The 22,751-nt window shown below is 50.1% G+C and overlaps 6 protein-coding genes across 6 annotated transcripts; 2 read left to right on the top strand and 4 right to left on the bottom strand.

The window, feature by feature from the left end:
• Positions 1-1,954: 1,954 nt before the first annotated feature.
• Positions 1,955-3,092, bottom strand: FTJAE_2838 (CMGC CDK CDC2 kinase; the record flags this gene model as incomplete). The annotated part of the gene is made up of 3 exons (XM_037349073.1): positions 1,955-2,219; positions 2,275-2,950; positions 3,056-3,092. The coding sequence occupies 3 exons, from the start codon at positions 3,090-3,092 to the stop codon at positions 1,955-1,957; spliced, it is 978 nt and encodes a 325-aa protein (XP_037210117.1).
• A 2,825-nt stretch (positions 3,093-5,917) lies between these two features.
• On the bottom strand, positions 5,918-7,400 carry FTJAE_2837 (impact; the record flags this gene model as incomplete). Its single annotated transcript, XM_037349072.1, has 2 exons — positions 5,918-7,286; positions 7,342-7,400. 2 exons carry the CDS (start codon positions 7,398-7,400, stop codon positions 5,918-5,920), a joined length of 1,428 nt encoding a protein of 475 aa, XP_037210116.1.
• A 412-nt stretch (positions 7,401-7,812) lies between these two features.
• On the top strand, positions 7,813-9,031 carry FTJAE_2836 (uncharacterized protein; the record flags this gene model as incomplete). The annotated part of the gene is made up of 2 exons (XM_037349071.1): positions 7,813-7,955; positions 8,014-9,031. 2 exons carry the CDS (start codon positions 7,813-7,815, stop codon positions 9,029-9,031), a joined length of 1,161 nt encoding a protein of 386 aa, XP_037210115.1.
• Positions 9,032-9,424: 393 nt separating this feature from the next.
• On the bottom strand, positions 9,425-10,684 carry FTJAE_2835 (uncharacterized protein; the record flags this gene model as incomplete). The annotated part of the gene is made up of 2 exons (XM_037349070.1): positions 9,425-10,178; positions 10,245-10,684. The coding sequence occupies 2 exons, from the start codon at positions 10,682-10,684 to the stop codon at positions 9,425-9,427; spliced, it is 1,194 nt and encodes a 397-aa protein (XP_037210114.1).
• A 3,734-nt stretch (positions 10,685-14,418) lies between these two features.
• On the top strand, positions 14,419-15,354 carry FTJAE_2834 (phenazine biosynthesis phzC; the record flags this gene model as incomplete). Its single annotated transcript, XM_037349069.1, has 1 exon — positions 14,419-15,354. One exon carries the CDS (start codon positions 14,419-14,421, stop codon positions 15,352-15,354), a length of 936 nt encoding a protein of 311 aa, XP_037210113.1.
• A 415-nt stretch (positions 15,355-15,769) lies between these two features.
• FTJAE_2833 (CDC39-like protein) lies at positions 15,770-22,517 on the bottom strand (the record flags this gene model as incomplete). Its single annotated transcript, XM_037349068.1, has 4 exons — positions 15,770-15,808; positions 15,865-21,818; positions 21,878-22,202; positions 22,266-22,517. 4 exons carry the CDS (start codon positions 22,515-22,517, stop codon positions 15,770-15,772), a joined length of 6,570 nt encoding a protein of 2,189 aa, XP_037210112.1.
• Between the last annotated feature and the right edge of the window lie 234 nt (positions 22,518-22,751).

Below are 22,751 nucleotides of genomic sequence, written 5' to 3'. Positions count from 1 at the left end.
TATCCAACCACGCCAGACCAGACCAAATAATAAATCAAGCATAATAATGATAATGATAATAACGATTGTGTGTCAATGTTCATCCTCTTTGAGATGCCTCTTCCGTGGTCGCATTCGAAGCTTTCCTCGCCCTCGCTCTCGCCCTCACCATGGCCCTCTTCGGCCCCGGTCGATCGGTCGGTCCGGGCGAATCTCGAACGGAGCGGAGTTCCGGGCTGCCTCTGCCTCTGCCTCTGCCTCGGCTCAACCCGCGGGATTGGCGCTTCCCGCTGTTAAAACGTTTGACCCCCTGGTCCAGCTGCACTGCCGCTGGCGATCGCCTGAATATAGGGTGAGAGCTATCATAAGCCAGATCTAGTATCTCAGCAGTGTAGGGATCCAAGCTTGGTGCATTACGACATAGCTCAATGAGGCTTTTTAAGAGTCACGATCTTTTTATTGCTGAATTAACTAGCGAACTTGGCGTTGGCCCTCGATTCCAAGGCCATTATCAATGCATTGGCTGTAGAGTCTCTGTTCTCTTGGCTGCCTCCCATACCTTGCCCATCTGATGCCAACAACAAAACAACTCCCAGCGTAAACAACATTAACAGGCAGTATTCGAATGCAACATAGCCACAATAAATATCGGGTGTCGTTTCATATATTTCGATACATACTTCAATGCAGCTGAAACACGATACTCCAACATTGGATCTATCCTCCGTCGCTGCTCAGGCGCTTACATACACTGTAAGCGCCCGTTTCACTACGCTATTCTTGTCAAGCGCCTAATCACCCAGACATGCCATGGAGCTTACATGATCCTGCACAAGTAAACAAGCTACCAGAATAGGGATTACATACATATCGTATGTAGTACCGGCGGTTCTTTAATTTGACATGCCGGACGAACTACGGGCGTCTATCTGTCATGTTACGCTATGCTTCTATATTGAATAGACGCCCGTAGAGTTTCATCTAGATCGTGGCCCTTTCATTTCTTCCGTGGCAGTGCAAGAATGCCAAGATGATCCAGACCAATAAATTAATCAGAGACATACAATGCCATTGTTATCGTGGTCTATTGTAATGGCCGGCCTATCGTCCCGAGTCGTCGGTAAATATCCTCAAACTCTTCCGAGGAATGGAATGGGCTGTGTCACGATGGGCTACCAAATTGGCCTTTGTAAATCCTTCCGGCAGAAAACTTCCCTCGTCTCTTATCTCACGGCCAAATGACGGTTGTTCGTCTTCTGGTCTGAGTCCAACAAGTACATGACCCGAGAGGTCTCACAACATGGTCCCAACATTGGTCACGATGGCATACACGGTCAGCCATGGTTGTTATTTATCAATTATTCTGTCTTGATGTGCATCTCCGGATATCAAACCGCACGCTGAGCCATATGTCTACAAAGCACATCCCAAAACCAAACAAACCATCGCGAATAACAAGCCTGCCACCCTTGCTCAAAGAGACCCTATTTTATCATGTTGTTTTCCCGTTCGCCTTCCAAACGCCTGAAAGCCAGGCTGTTGCTAACCCGTTGCTTTTCACCTGCTCTGCTCTGCCACGTCAACTTCATCCCGCTCGTTGTCTCTCGTGATTTGGTCAAGCCTCCAACGGCTTTCAACCCAACGGCCAAGTTTGCCACGCATATTGTTGGTCATCATGAACATTACTGGTGAGCCTCGTGAGTGGCCAATCAATAAATGAGGTCAAGCTAGGCCAGGCGAGTCAATGTCTGTTTTGTTTGTTTGTCGCCCAAGTGGACGGACAATCACTGCCGTGATGTTGCCTGGGCATTGCTGCTGTTGCCATATCAATGTCATACTTCTCCTTGGCCTAGGAGAAGCGCCAACAGTATCTCAGAAAGAGAGAATACCTTGGTCCCGCTCGTCATTCGGCGGTGGAGTTTTAGTGCCTCTGCATCTGCATCTGCATCATCTGGTATGGAGCTCCATATCCCATCTAGTGATAGTAGCCATTTGCCTGAGCGGATGCTTGCTCTTGTGCTAGGAGAGGCTCGAAGTATGGGTGATTGTAGGCAGCCTTGGCTGAAATACGCCCAGCAGGGTCGTACACCAACAGCATCTCAAGCAATTCAAGTCCGTGGGCATCGAGGTCCTTGCAAAGGTCCTTGCTGTAGTCGCGCTGCCACTTGGGGAAGGATGCCTTGAAGTCAGGGTAGGAAGTGACGCCAGGCCAGTTCTCTTCAGTGGGGGTGCCGAGGATGCTATTTGATTGTCAGCGAGAGGAAACTCGAAGCTCTATACAATCTTGGTACTTACCGGAAGATCTTGAAGATCTCATCGATTTCAGAGTCACCGGGGAAGAGGGGCTTTCTTGTACACATTTCGGCAAAGATACAGCCAACGGACCACATATCGACACCAGTCGAGTATTGGCGCCCTCCAAGGAGAATTTCAGGGGCTCGGTACCACAGAGTAACGACTTCGTGGGTGTAGGTGCGCAGAGGCACGCCAAAGGCACGGGCAAGACCGAAGTCAGCGAGCTTGAGGTTACCCTCCTTGTCGATCAGGAGGTTCTGGGGCTTGAGATCGCGGTGGAGAACACGGTGGGAGTGGCAGTACTTGATACCGTCACAAAGCTGGAACATGAACTTTCGAACAACCATGTCGCCCAGGCCAAGATGCTGCAAGTGAGGGGATGAACCCTCGGGCAGGGCCTTTCCTCGACCGCCATCGCTCACGGGGAGAGACTCCATGTACTTCTTGAGATCGAGGTCGAGAAACTCAAAGACGAGGTACAGCTTATGACCATCGGCATGGACGATGTTGAACAGACGAACAATGTTGGGGTCTCGCATCTCCTTGAGGAGGGAGATTTCGCGGATGGCGGTACTGGGGACACCTTCATCTTCAGCTTCGAGGCGGATCTTCTTCAGGGCGACAATTCGACCGCCATTGGCAAGGTCTCGAGCTTTGTAGACAACACCGTAGGTACCTGGAAAGTGTCAGCGTTGGGTTTTCGGGAGGGCGAAGCCGGTGGCGTGAAGATTACAGGGCAAGCATCACAAGGCTTGCCTGTCTGTACAGTAAGTACACGTACCTTCGCCAATCTTTTCCAGCTTTTGGTAGTTCTCCATGGTCGGTGATATGTCCCTGTACCAGTTTTGCGAAGAAGGAGAGGCAGATCGAAAGTAGGATTGAAAGAAAGGATGAAACGCGCGAGTCGCTTCTAGAGGAATTAAGCGAGAGACACTGCGTCGGCGGCGTTGACGGTGCTAGCTGAAGGTTCAAGCTCGAGATGCGGTGGGACAGATCAGAGTAAGGCAAGCAAGGTACGACAAGGATCGGTGTGAGTGTGAGTGTGAGTATGAGTGTGTGTGGGCGTGTCTCGTTTCGTTATGCGATCGTTATGAGATTGATAGATAGATGCGTGGAACAAGTCCAGGCTGGAGTTGCTCCGACAGCAGAGGAAATGTCTTATCTTCTCGTCCTTTTCCTTGGTCTCCTTGCTCGTCGGTGACCTTTTAGAAGAGAGGCTCTACCGGTCGATGGTGGGGGAGGGAGAGAAGAGAGCAAGGTGGGGGACGTAGTTAGACGAAGAAAAAGGGTCCAGCCTGCTACGAACTCCTAGTAAACTCAAGCAAGGTGACTGTGAACCAACCTACTAAGCTAGGTACCTGCACCTGGAAATGAACAGCCAGGTACAGCAAAAGATTCAACGCCAGCAATGCAAGGTATTTTTGAATGGCGTATTGAAGAATTATCGTATTCTTGATAGTGAGAATCGCCAAAAGAATGGTGATGCTGATGGCGGCGTCGTTGCTGGGATTTGGGTTTGTGGCGGGCGTTGCGAAAGTCCCTGAGATGATGAGATCTCTCTCGCGATGGACGATGAAATGAAATTACCCTGTCTTGTGTTTACTTTGGACAAGAAGGGACTGGACTTGTTTAGTTTGGTAATAGTTTGGCGCGTCAAACAATGTATGGAACCTAGTGCCTAGTACCTTGCCTTACTCACATATCATTCAGTGCAGTGGCAGCACAGCGCGATTCTTATGGGCAACTCAGGTCACTAAAAACCAGGAACCTTCAGAGGCCCGATACCCCATGTAACAGCCACAGCACAACGCCAGCTGGAGTCATCCGATAGCGCATCCCTTGGGACTAGCTCGATTGCTCAAGTTTGACTTCTGATCAGCCATTGGTGAGTGATTCACGAGCTCAATTACATCCATTCATGGTTGTCTCGGGGAGGCGGGCAATTTGAGGCTGACTGACTGACTGATGAAATACTCTACGCGTCTTGGTCGCGTTCCAATCTCTTTGTCTCTGTCTTTTCTTTGTCTTTGTCTTTGAACACTCCCGAGACAGGTCCAGAGACAAAGAGTGACGTTGTTCGGAATGGCCATAGGTAAGGAGATATTAATTACGGAGCATAACTCTCACTCGCAGTGAGGAATTCCGCTAAGTCATAGATATATTGATTGCAGAAGTCCTGACTCAAGTTGACTTAGTTCTCACCTTAGTTCCCAGTCTTATAAAAGTCAAAGTCTCGGATATTATATTCACCCAGCAACAAGTAATAGGTTACACCCCCTCAAAAAAAAAAAAAAAAAAAAAGTCTTCAGTTGAACAGCATATGAATATACTTGTCATAGAGGAAACACAACTCTCTCTATATGAAATTGCTTCAACATCATCTACAGCAGACGTACGTACGTACGAGAAGCAAAAAGATCAATTCGACGCAGGCCTGATTCGAACAGACGCCTCCGAAGAGAATAGATTTCTAGTCTATCGCATTAGACCACTCTGCCACTGCGCCTTAGCGAATTGATAAAGGTCAAGAAACGATTGGCGATTATACAGCTGCGCCAGACAGAGATAAGCGAGACCAGAGGCATAAGAAGCAGTACTCATGGACGACGGTTGACGTATATGATACAATTCGTAACTAGATATGGATTTTCACTCATGCGAAAGCCATGTCTGAGGTTGATTCAAGCTCAAAATCACTGTGTATGAATATCCAGTTGCTGAGCCAATTGGCTTGCATCATAGTTATGTATTCATTGATTTGCTGTATCAAAAACTTACCATCAAGCACGGTGGCTCCAAATGGCACTGCAGCCGCGAAATCTAAGGCAGGTATATCTTTATTGTTTGGTTATGGTCATTTGATCATTGTCAGTTTATAACAGCCCGCCCGATACTAGAGGGTAAGAGAAATGGCCAGGAGAGCCATGACAAGGTGTGAATCACTTGTCAACAGCTGATGAGCCTAATTACTCCTTTCCTCCCGTCAGGAATCTGACAATCTACAGAACCTAAGCCTATGCTGCATAAGCTCGGCAAAGTAGGGACCAATATTGATTTCCCATCGATAATAAAGTACAAAGACGTAGCTCGGGCGTCTCCAGGGTGAGGGTTTCGTCTTGGATTAAACATATTAGAATCTCAATGATATCGGAAAATATGCATCCAAGTGTGGTAAGACGGTTCTATTCGAAAGACGATAAGATATGAGCCTGTGTTTCGATGCCATCCATATACAGCCGTAGCTCTTGGTGCATACTTATGACAACCAGCAACTACTGTTGTTGTGAACTTGAGCGGACGACATCAACCGTTGTTCATCGAAGATACCGGCGAAGAAGTGATTCAATATAGGCCTACGATGCAATGATGTAGAGGGAATGATAATGACACGTTGAACACGAGATTCCCCAACCTCGCAAACATAAGTGCCCAGCCTATCTAGACTTGGAGTTTGCTATATCTCTGGAGCAACCCGAAGTATGGAGCATAGCAACACTCACCTTCTGCCATCAATATCCATCCACCAAAGCAGAAACTTGAACGATGTGGCCCAAGAATATCGATCTTGCGAATTACCCTTGATTTCACTTTCAGGGCACCGTGTCTTGCCGACCTATAATCCTCTAGCAAACGTAGATGCACATCACGAAGTCTCCTTTCTCCTCAGGTCTAAGATTCTTGCCAAATTTAACGTCCCCTTAGCTCCCCAACCTGCTGGCCCAGCATCTACATCAGGTCGAAGATTCATATACCACGTCCAAGCTCGTTTATCCAACTCATCACGGCTCAGAATACCAGCCCAACTGGCAAATAACAAGCGTAGTGCACCCAGCAAACGGCCCAGATTCTCTTGCTTCTCCTCGTTGGCTGCTGTGACAGTCTTCTTTCCGCTGTCCTCAGCTGGCGCGAAAGCTCGAAGGATGTAATTTCGCGCACCCTCTGGTCGATGGATGGGCATGCCAACCGTCGATGTTGAAGGACTCTTGTCTTCAAGATTCAGAGCCCAAACTGGCTCGCCGTTCAAACTTGATGTACGCTTTTGAGACGACAAGGCGTCGTTGAGACATTCTTTCATGAGACGCCAGCGATCCGGCCCAAGCATGATGCCGCCATACCATCTCGTAAGCACAACCAACGTATTGCTGATATCGAGATCGCGTAGTTGTTGGAGCAAGAAGCTTCCGCAACCAGATTCACCATCGTCAAACGATGCTTCTTGCTTCAGGGGCGAATTACCAAAACTAGTTCGGATCGCCCAAGCATTGTGAGTTGCGGTCTCCAGCTCCGGCTTCTCGGCCATTAATGATTTGAAAACCGCCGGACGCGTCGCAGGTGATGTTATAGCGATAGCATGAGCTATAAATACCGACCCTCTTGATGTCAACTTCTGACTTGCAGTCCAGCCTCTTGGATTTGGTTGGCTCCCCTGAAGGGTCCCCGATGAAGCGTTGGATGATGCTGGTTGAGAAGATCCTGACCAAGTGTAGCCGCTTCTCTTCAAAACCGGAATAGGTCGGTTCATAATAGTGATCTTTGGTTGACCTTCAGGGGCTTTCTCCTCGCCTCCTGGGGGCGCCTTTTCGATACCTATGCTGATGGCTTTTGTTCGTGAGTTGGCACTCACCACTGCTTGTGCTAGACTCAGTCGGCTACTCAGGGGCTGTTCTGGCATTGTGTACCTCAACAGCTCAACAGCAAAGGCCAAAAACAAGGGCGCTCTGTTTGTTAGAATGGTGGTATTTCGAATGATGTTTTCATCCTCCTCCAGTGGCAGCTCGAGAGAAGCCTCGAGATCGTCCCCGGACATGGAGCCATAATCTAGATCTCGTCTATGTGTCTCCAGTTTTGATTTCTTTACTTCAGCGGGAGCCGCGCCATCGTCTGCTCCACGCTTCGTTCCTGATTTCTTCTCATGGTTCTTGCATGCTGTATGAAGACTCTTTGCTGCCTTTGCATCGCCACTGAGCGCTTCCTCAACTGTGGCCAAGGGCGCATCTGCGATTTGTGCTATACTATTGCAGACGCGTTAGTATCAGGATATTAGTTGGCTACACAATTCATATGTACCTTCGCAGATTCTTTGATTGTAGAGCCTTCACCTGTCCCATTGCTGCCATCATGGACATTTTACGCGCCGTGAGGAGGCGTATAAGTTCCTGGAGGTCGTTTTGCGTCGCCATATCATTTAAGGGGTATCAGAGGCGAATGGGAAACAAAGGAAAGTTCTGTGATTTGTGATATTATGGTGCTTGTCTTGAATATTCAAGTATCGAGACAATGTTGTTGTAAGTCGTAAGTCCTCCTTCACGAGGCCGTTAACACTCCGCAATAAGATGAATGAGTGAGTGAGTGCCTGGCCTGGCCTGGCCTGGCGAGATCGGACCCACTAACTTAGCCCAACCTTTGGATCCGCCTCGCTCCACGAAACCCTTGTCTTAGCTTTAGGTCTTTTCATCTGCTTTCCACATGTAAAATCAGACAATTCAGATTCCCTCAGGACACCAATAACCGCTTCAATTCCATGGAACATTCGTCATTATGATCTCTCCGACTCGAGGCCTCGTCATGAGAGCCTGTCGTGTCCAGTGCCGTTTCGCGAGCTCTACTCCTCGAACTCCCCGCCCTAATATAAAAACACCAACGTCTCGCCCTCCACCCAAGATCTCAAAAACTTACAAGCCGTAACGACTCCTCAATACATGCGATACCAGATCGATCATACTGATACAGCACGCCCAGAAAGCCTCAGCCTCCGCCTCCTCCACCTCCCTCAAATCTGTCGACCTCGGCAACCCCTGCACAAGCCGAAACCCTCCGCGATCTCTGGGCATTGACATGGCTCCCTCTGACCGGCGCAGCCCTTCTCGCCGGTGCCCTCGGCTTCTACATCTTCGGAACAGCTGCCGCATCATTTAAAGCGACGCCCTGCAGCTGCACCGGCGAACATTCCACACCGACCGGCCGACCGCCGGCTCTCGATGGCGACAATGCAGAGCAGTTCGACAAGGAGCTGGCTCTTCCTGAGTGGTGGATGGGTATCACGAAGCTACGGAAGCGCATAGCGGAGCGCGCAAACGGACATGTGCTGGAGTTAGCAATGGGCACAGGGCGAAACTTGGAGTACTTCAACTGGGAGCCATTGACCCTGCGTGCGGAGGGTAAGGCTGGTGGTGCCAGACTACCAAAGGGCGTGGTATCGTTTACCGGTCTCGATATCTCGGTTGATATGATGGATGTTGCTCGAAAGCGACTCGTCAAGACTGTTCCGCCCATGGAGAACTCTGCTCCCATCGTCCGCGCATCTACCATGGCCGATCACACCGGAGGCCAACTCTCGTATCTCGATTCCCAGCTCCGATTAATTCACTCCGACGCTCACCACCCGATTCCCGGTCCCGCGACTCCCACGACGACGAAATACGATACAGTTATACAGACCTTCGGTTTATGTTCAGTGTCAGACCCTGTCGCTGTAGTCAATAATTTGGCCAAGGTTGTAAAGCCAGGGTCAGGCCGTATCATTCTGCTCGAACACGGCAAGGGTTGGTACGGTATTGTCAACGGACTTCTCGATAAGAATGCCGGTAAACATTTCGAAAAGTATGGATGTTGGTGGAATCGCGACATCGAGGGCTTAGTCGAAGAGGCCGTCGCTAAAACACCAGGCCTTGAAATCGTCAAGGTCGAGCGGCCCAACATAATGCAAATGGGCACGTTGGTTTGGGTCGAGTTGAAGGTCAACGACAAACCCTCATGACGACTCAACACATGACATAATGCAAATGATTGATATGAAAGGAATGAGATGGGTTGTAGAATATAGGGAGACGTATGTACAATATTCAAAAAGTCGAAGCACTATGAGCGGCATTGCATTTTTAGATCCCCAGCTTCCGCATCCTTTTTAACGCCAAATGATCAAAACCATGGGATGCTATGGTCCCTTTTCCAGGTATTCCAATCCCAGTCCGAACCAAAATCAAACCAAAACACCAAACTTGTCTAAATATACAGGTACTTCCACAGGCGCCCCTCCATGCAATTAGTATATAAGTATGTCGTATATCCGTCGTCGCAGACATGACGGAATAAAATCATCTCAATCGTCTCCACATGACCCCTTGCGCCTGTCCAAAGAAGTCGCGATTGCTTAGCACGTATCGAGTAAGCAATCAAGCTCATCAATTTCGATGCTCTCAGCGCCGCGGTCCCATTCCATGAGCTTGCTAAACTTTAGCCAGCTCTCACCATCGTCCTCTTTTCGCAGACTAGATGCCGTGTTTGACATGGAGCTAGGCTTCACCGCGGGGCTGGTAAGGAGGGCATTTGAGGTGAAGATGCGATGGTCGCCGAACCAGAAATCGTCGCGGTACCCATACTCTGAAGTGTGGGTGGTGCGATCGGCGGACTCAGCAACAGGGGTGTCCTCGGCGAACTTGCGTTTCTGCAAGAAGTCGGCCGTTTGTGTAAACTCCCGCTCATCTTTTTCCAGAGGCGGTGAGTTGTGACGGCTGTTGCGACGGTTTGGCACGTAACGGTGATGAGAGGGAAGAGAGCCGATGGGAGTCAGAGGCATGATAACATCGTCGTCACCTTCCTCGAATCCATGGTCAGAAAGGTCAACCTCGGGCGATGGGCTGAGCTCCCGCCGGCGAGCATCGTCATCGGAGCCGGAATCATCCGTCAGAGACACCGAAGGAGTTTCGAGGGCGGCATGAGCAGACACTGTGGAGTTGGGTTCGGGAATGGGCTGACGAGGGCAGGTGGTGAGGAAATAATAGATCCTTCGAGGGTGGACGCTCTCAAGTTCCTTGGCGATAGGGCATGGTTTTGTGTCACTCCAGCATTGTCGCTTAGCATATGAGGCCAGCCTTGAAGAGATGATTGCGCAAGGGTTGGCAGAACTGGGATTGGAATGTTAGCGCACGGAGCTGAGGGGTTGGAGGGGATAGCCGGTGGCTCAAACTTACTGTTGAACGGAGGTAAGACGTTGTGCCAGAACGGTAGCAAGCTCCTTGACGAGGTGAGGGCGGTTTCCAGTTGACTGTAATTGAACAATAACTGCCTCGACAATGTCGTCGTTGATCGTCTTGAAGTCAATGGCGGACTGGTTTGTATCAAGGTCGAGGCTTGAGCCTGGTGTAGGTGAAGGAGGAGGTGTCTGCTCAATGGCAATGTCGTCGTCGGAATGCGATCGCTTCTGTCGCTTATTGGGATGCGCTTCGGGGGCCTCGGAGCCAGACGAGGACGGTGACAAGGCGGATGAAGCAGCACTTGATGAAGACGAAGAAGACGATCTTGAAGCGTTCTTGGAAGCAGCAGCAGCAGCAGCTCGAGCAGCATGTGTCATTGGGACGTGAATCCCAAGACTGGGTAAAGAAAGCGACTTTCGGCGCGTGTTGTAAGGCATGGCGATTGTGTTTAAGCGAGACGAGGGATGATAATGGACAAGAGTCGAGCTGTCTACAAGATGATGGACTGTCGACTTGGAAGAAAGGTCAAGGTCACCAGAACTTCGCAGAGCAATTGTACGTAGTAACCTCAAGTGTTGAAACAGATCCAAGAGATCTATAAGGGTCTACTGTATTGATTGATCTAGCGAGGGCACGGCAACAGACAAACTGGTGATGCAGTTTATGGTCCTTAAGGTATGGGAAGATGACGGATGGATAGATGGATAGATGAAGGAAGAGGAGGGAGAGATAGATAGTTGAAGGGGGTGGTGGGAGTGTTTGGCTTGTTATTGAGACGAGTGGGTTTACTTAGATTTAGACTGGAGAGTTGAAGCCGAGGGTGGAGGCGGTCTACGGATGTTGACGACACAGACAGAGCAGGAAGGAGCAAAGACAACGGGACGCAGGCAGGCAGGCAGGAGCAAGGGAGCAACGATGGCAACCACGAGGAAGGGGATTAGTAGATGAGGGGGGGCAAAAGGTGGGCGAAGAGGGACTGCAGGTGCAGGTGCAGGTGGTGCTGGGGAAGGCACCGCACCTCAGAAACGGGGAGCTAGCTCAGAAGGGACTTTTCAATGATTCAATTCTTGTAAGCTGATAGGTCCGGAGGCAAGATGCTTGTCTCCATCGACTGACTTCACTTACAAAAGAAGGAGCGATTATCCTTAGGATGACGGGAAAGAATGGCGCTTGGTGTTGGGTCTGCCACACTTTTTTTTTTTTTTTCGCAGACGCAGCGGAAAGAGCACGAGAGCTTGAACTTTTTTTTTCTTTTTTTCTCGTTTCAGCCAAACTCGATTGGTCAAGACTGGCGTGCATGGCTGCCGAGAAGTGGGTCGCGCTAAAGATCGGTGGGTCAAGCAACTATGGGTATCTGGGAGTATCCTTGTAATTCATGTCTCCAGCCGCAAGACCCAAATGTGAAAAACGACCGACCCCAACTGACAACACTTTTTTTTTCCTCATTGCTTTTGCTCGGGTGGTATTGGGATTCTGGATGTGAGGGAGGGGTTCTGTAAGCATAAATTGTTGGCTGGTATGGAACTGGAGAGAATGATGACTCTTCAACAGGCAGCAAGCAGCCATTTCAGCCTTTTGTACCAATAACCAACGATTGCACATGCTGGCTGTACTGTATGTACTTAGTATCGATGATGTCCTACACCAAGAGGCAACGGAACTTACGCAACCAAGCAGGCAAAGAGCATTGGCTCGGAGACCTTAATCATCGAACTTACTCTGTAGAGTTTAGCCATCTTGACTCGTCAACGTCTTCTGTTTCTTTTCTGTTTTTGGTCTAGCTGCATTGCGGCGACTGTAATTGGGCCACTGGGACAGCCTCTCACTAATAGCCTCGCCTCGTTGATGATGGAATGATGGACTCTTGTTTTTCCGCCTCATCCGCGGTTTTTTTGGGACCCGGGCCACTTCGGGTCGATGTTTGTTAGTTGGTTTAGTGCGTTCTCGGAGGACCCTGAAATCTTTTTTTGGGGAACGCCCGAGAATGACCGTGGATTTGAGCTCAGGTATCGACAGGCATTGGATTGCATTGGATGGCTAATACCTTGAACTGCGTGTCAAGATATACCCTGGACCGCGACCTTTTTTTTCCCCTACAGATCACACCGCATCTGCAACTGCATCAGACTGCATCAGGACTGCATCAAGACTGCACCAAGACTGCATACATGTTTGCTCCGTGCAACCATATTCTTACACCGCATTCTCTCTCGACACGCTTATGCTGTACGAGACAATCAATCAATGAATAACAAGCGTTAAATAATCGGAAAAGAGGCCCGGTGTAATTTTTAATCTCGTCCTCAGTACTGTACATACAGAATATGTAGCTACAGTGACTGAGTGAGCAGGTTACGTACCCATATTGAAGTCATTGGAGATGACGAGTGGGCCGAATCATCAAAGAGTCTCCCCAAGACCGTGGCGAGGCCCTCTTTTGAATCTCGAACCCCTGGTCTGGCTCCTTCAGTCGAGTCCATTCACCCGTCGCCCATGGCAATTCAACAAGTGACCTATTTCCTAAAATTGACGGTAATAACTATGCGAGGCCGAGTCCACGGCTAGCAAGCAAACGATGTGTAAGTTACATGACACTACACTCTTCAATAAGGTACATACATATGTACAGTATTGGACTGGGCAGCCAATAGCGACATTTCTATTTCATCATCTCTCTTTTGCTCATGATACATGCAGTGGGTTTCACTCCGCTGTCCCCGGCCGAGGCTTTCTTTCTCAGAGTCTCGTCTTTTTGTAGGTGATTAAGAACAGAAAATGTTACGCAGCAATACGAAGTCCGAATTTTGCTTTATTTGTCGCAATACCATGTTCATCATTGATCTTGATTACCGACATTCGATTGCGATATCCTGCCCTTGCAAATGGAACTTTGACCACCTCACCTCACCTCGCTCAACCTAATGTCTCTCAGCCTACCGAGTACTGAACCCCCTGAACTAGATCTGGTCAGATCCCACCACCAACCTCCATCCAATTCTCTTACACGACTTACAGATCTTCCATTTATTATCCACCACTGACAGTTCCGGCACCTCGGCGTGCAGATGCTGCGTCATTATTCGAGTGCACGAATCGCCGTCTGATGATCCAACCTTTTGAGGATCACCATGTGGATTTACCCTACACTGACCTGATGCCTGACTGAAGAGCAGAGAACGGCGGCGGTTGAATGTCACTTCAGAGCTGCATGCCACGAGGTGGATCATCCAATGATGCATCTCTAGCTCTGCCCCTTGCGGCGCCAGCTGCGACAAGCGTCTGCCGCTAACATGGATGCTCTCCACTTACGCCTAGACCTTGCCTTGCCCAAGCTTCTTCTTGTCTTGATCACAGCCGTGACCGGGTTAATTCCCTGTTCAACATCGTTCGATGGGTTTGCTTTTGCTGACCTGTGTTGATGCAATTGCCGGTCACATTGAGCTGTAAGTCAAGTCTGTCACTACATACATAACGCTGTCTCTCAAAGCTAGAATCTGTCTCTATTCCTTGGTGTACCCTGCTCATGTCCTCTCCGCCATGAAGTCATGGCAAGACTTAGGCTGTAGATCGCTCGATAACCAGCCTACGAAAAGCCTCCCTCTCTCATTTCCTTGCAAGTCCCGTCGTTCGTCCAACTCGTCGTGTCTTGGCGCCTTGCAGACCTCGTACTCCTTGCCTCAGGCCGCCGCAGCCGTCTTGTCGGGCAGGTCGACGACAACGCTAAGGAATCCTTATTATATGATTGGTCAATTGGAGATCCCCGTCTTTGCTCCGCTTCGCGCTTCCTTGAACTTGTGCCTTACCTAAGTGCAATGGGTGTGTCGAAGACGGGCAGCCTATCCACCATGAAATGGGCGTCTCTTCCATCGTGAGAGGGACTGATCTACCCTATACAACCTCGTAAACTCAAACTCACCTGAGAGAACCCCGAGTCATTTTTTACTTTTCCATCCTGTCAATCGACCCCACCCCACCACACCATACCACAATCTTCCCCCCTCCTTCATCGTCATACTTTTACCAACCACCAAAGCAAGCAAACTCCTGCTATCGAGATTCACAAGCTCAGGCCGTCTGCCGTTCCTGTGCCCAGTTACCTCGTACCTAATCTATCAGATCTGCTTCGTCCTACTGAAGCTAATTCACAGCTGAAAGCCACCAAAGCTTAACCATGGAGCTTCCCTTTGTTACTCTCGACGTCTTCACAACCACTCGATATCGAGGAAATCCCCTTGCCGTTGTCACGATTCCCGCAGATAGAAATATACCAGAGCCTACGCAAGAGCAAAAACAAAGAATTGCCCTCGAATTCAATCTATCCGAAACCGTTTTTATCCACGAACCCCGTCCTGATACCGATGTCGACAGTGATGTCACCCGCCGAGTGATCGACATTTTTACAGTCGACACAGAGATCCCCTTTGCTGGGCACCCAACTATCGGCGCCGCTGTCACCCTCATCCCCCATGGTGTTGATACCGTCGTTACCAAGGCTGGCCCAATTTCTCTCACCCAGACCCGCCCTGGTTATATCCAAGCTGCTATCCCGCACAATGTTCGTCGTCACAGCAAGACTCTTGCCGATCTGTCTGCCCCGGTCGCTGCTCAAATATCCCAGGACCCTGCGATACGCGAATCCGAGCTCCAGGCCCCGCTATTCAGTATCGTCAATGGCATGACCTTTGCGCTCATCAGACTCCCGGATCTTGAGCATCTGGCCAAAGTTGAGATGAGCGGGGTAAACTTGTCTGTAGACCAACTTCTCGACGACGGCTGGCAAAACGGTCTCTTGCTAAAGTACTACTATGTTGTCAATGGTCAGCGTGAAGACGACGGCACAACAGTTTATTCTATCCGCTCGAGAATGATGGAAGCATCCATGGAAGATCCTGCCACAGGCAGTGCCGCGAGCGCTCTCTCAAGCTACCTTTCGCTTCAACAGTCGAGCCTAGGTGATCATAGCTTCAGATATGAGATTGACCAGGGTGTTGAGATGGGCAGGGAGAGTAATATTGTAGTTGACGTTGATGTAAAAGAGTCCAAGATCTCCACGGTCAAGCTCTCAGGAACAGCTACTCCAGTAATGCGAGGTCATGTCACCATCTAATCGAGAGATATAGCATATTGCCTGTTCCCAACTGCTCTATAAACCCAGGACCCAATCGTTATCACGTATTTAACCAAAGGGGCAGTATTCCGAAACCAATCATGCGCCTGGTATGTTCTTCCGACAACATCGTAACGACTATCGTACAGTGATACAGTATTACTGCAATGTGATATCGGCCTGGAAACATCATCGCCCCCCCAGGCGAGTCTGCCCCAGGGCCGTAGTAACACTTGCGCCTCTATAATTCTGAATTCTTTTTGGACCCAACGCCCCGTGCCTCTCTCATAATGATGCACCGTCAAAAACCAAGAGTTCCGCCGATAATAAAATACGTTTCTCCTATAGATTCCTCCTTGTGACGTTTTACCCAGTCCTATTCATTCCATCGCGGTGTGGCTATATGACCCGCGACCTATGCTCGTTGAAGCACGTCTGCAAACTTTTTGGCAACCTAGAAATAACATTAGTACTCGGCCCATGTTAACAGTGGGCGGATATCTGACTGACCTCATGACTCTCGTCATCGATGAAAGGAAGTTTGAAGAATCCATACTTGTCTTCATTCTTCACAAGCTCCACAACAGTGTACAGCAGACCCCATGGTTGAGGCCAGAAACTAACCAGTCGCTCAAGCAGCACTCGGGTGATGTCCTCGCGGAATTCATCTTCCTCAGGATCGCCAAGATCCTTGGCAAAGATGGAAAGGAGCGCCTGGCTGAAGAAGGCAGTGTGGGCGCTGGGATATCGAAGTTGGTTGACTAGGCTGACAAGGATATAATATCTGGCCTCGGCAGGGAGTTCGTGAATGATCAGAGAAAGAAGTGATACTTCATTCTCGTCACCAGTTACGGACAGGTCTGCGCCAGTTTGGGTTGCCTTCTCCACAGCACGGTGTCCAATGTATAAAACGACAGCGTCAATAACGCTCGTGTTGGCGACGACAGGCACATGGCCATAAGTAGATGCCTTTGGAGTGTCATGTGTCATGGCGTGGGTGATGTTGGCAACGATATCTTCATTTGGTCCATTCTGAAGTGCTTGGTCTAGGACTTTGAGAAGACTGCGAGACTGAAGTGTCACGCTGGCCTCATTCATAAGTCCGGCAAAGAGGCGCATATCGTCGAACTGGATCTTACCACCAAGCTCGTTGAACCTAGGGCTCTGCTGGGGATTTGCAGCCAGGACAGCGTTAATGAGCTGCGTGCAATGAGGTGGAATGCTAGAGCAAAGCTTGGCGTGATTGGCCACGACAAATTCGGGGAAGTCGTGCTGTAGAATGACGAGCAGCTTGAAGCAAGCCCGGTAAATGTCTTTGGCAACGTTGGATACCTCAAAAACCTTCAACTGATCACCGAGAGTGTCTAGCAACTGGCAAAGCAGGTCGGAAAAGGGGCCCCAGCCAACACCGTTGGGCAGCTGTAGAATTGCTGGCATGAAAGCACGGTGCTGAACAAGAGACATCCAGCCGTAAACGAAGCCGGGAACATATAAGGGGTTGATTTTGAACAGTCGCCGAGCGATCCTCAGAAGAATTTCACGGCGCTCATCCTCAGCCAGGCTCTCCGAAATCCCCTGAATTTCGTAAAAGAGCATGGATAGCAATCTGAAGAAAACGCGCTGGCTCAGCTGCTCCCCGCGCTTAACATGGTGGTTGACAAGAATGAGCTCAATAAGTGAAAGCACCGAGTCGATAAATGCGGGACGAGTAGATGTTGGCTCAAAGCCCATACTGATGAACGTTGCAATGAGCTTAGCAAGGGCATCTACCATGACATAGGCATCGGCAAGGGAACCACTGTGGACAATGTAGTCGAAGCGCTCAATCGACAGGTCGATGGTGACGCGGATGAAGACAAAGAGGTCATCCCTGTTCTGCATGACCCCTTTAGCGTGCAGCTGCTGCACGAACGCCGTGACAGCCTTCTCAGAGGCATTGTGGTTGCGGCAAAGATGGATCCATTCGTCGAAAACATATTCTATCTGTTCGTGTTGGAGAGCCTGACTGTCAGCGTGAGTCGGCCTTGTCAGACCGGAATTGGTGAGCTTTGACTTGACGCGTTGCCCAGGGGCAGAATCGGGATCATCCGAGATCCATGACCAAGCTGCGTCCAGCGTCAGGGCAAAGTCGGCATACAAAGCAATCGGACGGGAGTCGAGCAGCGTGAGGTCGAGCAGGTGCTCCAAAAAGTCAAGAGATCCCTCTTTGCGTGCCTGCAGTGCTTTCGACATGGCTAGATCGATGTTTCTCCAATCCAAAAGGTCCGTTCGAACCAAGGCTGCGAGCAGAGGTAAACTCAAGAAGGTGGAGCCAGGCTGCTGGCTGAAGAGAGTTCTAACGCGGCTGTTGAGGACAGGGCCAGCGATCTTCCTAAGCGTCTCCAAAACATGAACTAAGCTCTCCAAAGCCAGGTTGTCGTCAACCTGCGAGAAAATGAGCTGAATGATTTGTTCCGCAGCGTAAATGGAAAAATCTTCATGGCTCTGCGAAGTCTTGATGATGTGCTGAACGAGTGCATCAACAACGTCCACAAGAGGAGATGGTCGCGGTAGATCCAGGAAGTGTTCATGGGGAGACTCGGTGGCTACCCTCATGAGTTCCTGGAGTAGCTTGTTGACCCGCTCGGCTAGATTACGAACATCCATCTGGAAGCCGGGTGATCTACCGTTAGTCATTGCATTAGAAGCGGTATGAGGGGGTGCATAGGGCTGCATCTGAGCACCCAAATGTTGCTGAATTGTGGGGGTCTCCGCAGGAGTCGGAATACTAGGGATAGAACTAAATTGATCCTGGAGCACCTCATTGGCCAAGGATCTAGTAGCATCGGATGCTGACGGGCCGTGTGAAGGCGCGGGAAGCGTGGCGCTTCGTGGCTGCCTGGCGAAATCTTCATAAATAGCCATCTGCTCAGGGTTGAGGCCATTGACATTCGGTGATAACTTGAAAGGATTAGGAATAGCCATGGCCCATCGGCTGAGGCTTGAGTCGAAGTAAGGATCGTTAGGTCTCTGGAGACGATGTCGTCGACGAGCCTCGAGCTCCGGTTCGATCATCTCCTCGATTTCGGGGACAGCCCTTTCCTCAGCCTGCTTCTCAATGATATTGCAGGCTAAGTCCAGGTTTGAGTTAACACACATAATGATTGTGCCCTCGGGGAGTCCTTGAGAGAGATCGGTCGAGAGATTTCGCATGTAGTTAGTGAAGTTGGCGCGAAGGGGTTCTTTGGACGTAACGAGGGCAAGGCTACCGGCGGTGGCTTTCACCATGCTAATAGCAGAGTTGCGTACACGGTTCTCGTCGGGCTCTATAGCAAAGTCCTTGTGTATCATCTGCTGCGTGGATATGGCGGCAATAGTAACAGAGCGATCAACGACAGGCTGGATTATATCTTGCAGAGCACGGCTGAGGGCCGTACGGACAATCTCATGAAGACGAGTAGTGCTGACAACCATCTCATTAGTTGGGGGGATAGTAATCAGGGGACCAAGGTCAGGAATGGTTGGCGCAAGAGCCTGAGGTGAGAGTCCAGCACCCACACCGGACCCGATGCCATTGAGCGATAGATTCTCAAACGCATCTAGTTGCTCAGGGGCCAGGGTCTCCGCCGGCTCTTCAATGACAGGCCGGTTCAGGATTTCGCCCGAAGGCTCGATACTCCTGTGATCAAGGTTCAAACCTTTGCACAAGACCTCAATCTCAAACTTGAGATTGAGTTTCAGCTCGGCATGATGATAAAGCTCAATTAGCAAATGGATGATATCCATAAGCCATGGATTCGGGGGCCTGAAAACGGCTGAGGAGGCGCCTTGAGTCAGAACTTTGCATACGAACGGGATAACAACGATGAGTCGCTTCGTATCGTGAGCCTCAATTAAAAGCTGCTTGAAGGCGATGTTCTTGTGTTTGATAGGACGATCTCGTGCCAGAGTCAAAAGACCTAGCCAGCCTCCGAGATTTTTGAGGTGAGTCCTTTCCGTTGAGTTCTGCATGGTCGCCTCCGAGTTCAGCATTCGGCACACGCTGATGTAAGTCTCTCTCAGGACCTCACTCCAGAGAGCCTTGTCTTCAAACAGCTTGACCAGTTCGAGATAAACATGATGGTAATTTGGCTGCATCTTGGCGCGCTCCTCAACAAGATGGCTAGCAAACCATTGCTGATGCCGGCGCTCCATGGTCTCTCGAAGTTCTTGACACATGGCCTGTAGTGTGCCTTCGGTGATATTATTGAGAACGAACTGGACCTTGTCCTGGGCTCCCTCGTCAGGATCTTCGAACTCAACGTCCATAGCTGGCGGATCGACATTCAGAGCAGCAAACGCAGGCGCTTGACGCTCAACATTGGCCAGCTCATCCGAGTTTCCATTAGGGAAACCATCGCCTTGAAATCCTAGTCCATGAGGCGTTCCGGCGCCGTTACGCCCACGGGCCAACTCTTCTTCATGCTCACGAACAACCTCCTCCGCCTTTTTGTAAACTTCCGTGTTATGGAGTCCGGGTATCTGGCAGAGCTGCCTGCAGAAGGCAGGCCATTCTCGAAAGCGAATGAACAACTGCATCAGTGCCTGAAGGCCAAACTTGTACATAGGTTCATCAGGAGAATGGTCCTTAACAGCCTCCAAAATCATGCCTAATCCAATTTGAAGAGGCAAGTTTGAAACGAGCTTATGCGAAATGATGCCACCGAATAGAACTGCGGTTGTTGCCAGAGCTTCCAGAGGATAGTCGGCATAGTGAGAATACTCATCAAAGAGCCCGTGGATCATGCATGCGAAAACGTCCTGATCCAGAGGATCCCTGGAATGCTTATAGCGGTCTAAGACCTCAACTATATTGCGAACCTGTACCTCATCACTATACATCTTCTTGTAGTGCTCCTCCATCCTGGTGTTGGCGGTCGGAGACAGGAGGTTCCCATCCCTTCCATTGGCGTCGATGACATCGTCGTAACCCTCACCGTAGTTGATCAGTCGGGGGTAGGCAATAATGCAAGCGCGCTGAACCAGGATCAATTCTGGCCTAGGAGGACTGGGCGAAAAGTCTTCGAGAATTTGCAGTAACGCTGATACGGTACGAACTTGGAGGGTCGTTGTGTTCTTAACAGAAGAGTCATCAGAAGTTCCTCGCTGAAACTGGCTCTCCAAGTTGGCCTTTATCATCAAGAACTGAAGCAGAGTATTATACATCTCTTCACTCCGGTCAGCATTGAACCGTGCCCACTTGGACAAGTCCAAGTATCCTTCAGCGTGGGCCAGAGCGGCTAAATCGACTCCAAATCCATTTGACTGGTACACCAGTGTGTCAAGCCAGTTATGCTTTACAGCGTGCTCAAGAATAACCGGGAGGTCCATCGGCTTAACAGCATGAGTGTCTACCAAGCGCTGAATGACCCAGTTCTTGTCTTTCCTCCAGACACTATCCAGAACAAAGTCGTATTGGGGCGAACGCTTATAAAGAAAATTTTCGAACAAAGAACTGAGTGTTTCAACGGCCATTGGGGCCCAATGCTGCCGAGGAACTTCGAAAGCGGAGACCAGGAAGATGTCCAGATTCGGGACTACCACTTCTTGGAAGAGCCTCTTGGCCTCGATACTCGTCGACGCCATCATGGAACTAAGCGCGACATTGAAGATCGAGGAGAGAGCAGCAACGGATATTAACGGATGCTTGACGGCGACAACTGCTCGCTCTTGTACATTCTCAGGCGAGTTTGCGTATTCCTCAATAGTAATGCTGCGCTGGAGCCCGGGAATCGTCGTCGCGTCAAGCTGATCAGGAGTTAAAGAGGCATAGGCACTAACAAAAGAGAGCTGAGCCTCTGGATTCCTCCAAACGCCACCCCATAACCTCTGAATATCCACTATCAAGCCAGACTTGGAGTCTTGTGCAATTGGCAAGAAAGCCTGGTAAAGTCGAAGGAACTGCTGGGAAGAGACACGAGTCGATGGTTGGTCGAACAGAATGATGACCTCCATCCAGTCGAATGACTTCGGTAGGACTCTCCTGAGAGCAGCAACCAGAACACCAGTATCTTGCTGTGGGCTTTGACTAATTGCAGTGAAGGTCATCGCAGCTGAAACTTGTTCGGGGCCCAACTGCAAGCCACTGGGGCGGTTCTGTAAATAAGAGACACATGTTTCCTCGTCTCTGGTGAAATCGAGGCCCGTCTTTTGGATATATCGAACTAGCCCATTGAAAGGCCTATCGGCGAGCACTCGACTGAGATCCAGAGCCGCGAGGATTTCGGAAGGCGGTGTACGCTCGGGAGACTGGTCCATCCATCGGCTGATGACACGTGTTTCCAATTCGCGCATAGAAGAAGCATTGAAGCTCGGAGGATGATATTGAAGAAACCGGTCCAGAATCAGGGCGATAAAAGATGGGGTCAGATCGGCATGGGCGTCGAGGTCAAATCGAGAAAGGATATCGATGAAGGAGGGGAAGTTAGTAGATAATATAGCGTCGGCTGCCTTGACATTAGAACAGAACACTCCCGGGACAAACTTCCTAATGGCATGAACCAACCTTTCGTCTTTAAATCTGCTCGAGAAGTGAGCTTAAAGGCCAGAGCTAATATGGTCTTCTCTAATGCATCGAGCTTGAAATGTTCCATAAAGGTAGAAAGATCAAAGTCGCGGAAGATATCCTCTGTGGCACTCTCAATCGATTCAGCAATCTTACTTGCTTGATTGGGATCGTGCGAAATCTTCTGCATCTCGGCAACAAGAATGTGATAGTTGTTGGGGCTTGTGCCGGGCCTGTTGAGGCCAGGGAATATCTGGGGCGCATTGCCGGCAACGAGCCGGGTGAAGTACTTAGTAAACACTTCCATTCCGTGTTCATCGATGAGCTGTTAAGTTGGTGCATTGTCAGCAAACGTGGGATATGTCCAGCAGCAATAGTGTAGCCAAACCTTGTTCAATTGGTCAACCTGCAGCTCCCACTTAGCACGGTCCTTGTCCTCCTTGATAGTACTGAGTAGAAGATAGACCTGTGCCACGACGATCTTGGTCAGGGAATTAGTGCCCGTTGGACTGCTGGCGCTTGGGCTTGCGCCAGCACTGAGAATGGCGGCCTGCGATGGGTGAGGAGAATGGCTCGCACCCGTCTGTAGTATCTGCGCAGGATTGGGCGAAAATGATCCCGCTCGAGGTGGTGGGACCATGGAGTTGTATTCGCGGCGGAGGGAGATGAGATGATTGAGCGCCTGCTTTCGTTGTGGTGGCAGGCCGGAGGGCTCAGAAAACGAGCGAGCGGGGAAGTGTGAAGGAGGAAGAGTCCGTATATAAGATGCCTACATGGGGGGGCGGCACGATGAAGCTGCGAACAGAGGTCGTCGAGACGTTGCAGAGACTGCGCGATCGTGCAACGATAGTCGAACAGAGAGGCACTCGTGAGC

Source organism: Fusarium tjaetaba (assembly GCF_013396195.1).
Source record: "Fusarium tjaetaba strain NRRL 66243 chromosome Unknown NRRL66243_c0000058, whole genome shotgun sequence".
In the NCBI taxonomy this organism is placed as follows: domain Eukaryota; kingdom Fungi; phylum Ascomycota; class Sordariomycetes; order Hypocreales; family Nectriaceae; genus Fusarium; species Fusarium tjaetaba.
This window is presented reverse-complemented; position numbering and strand designations above follow the sequence as displayed.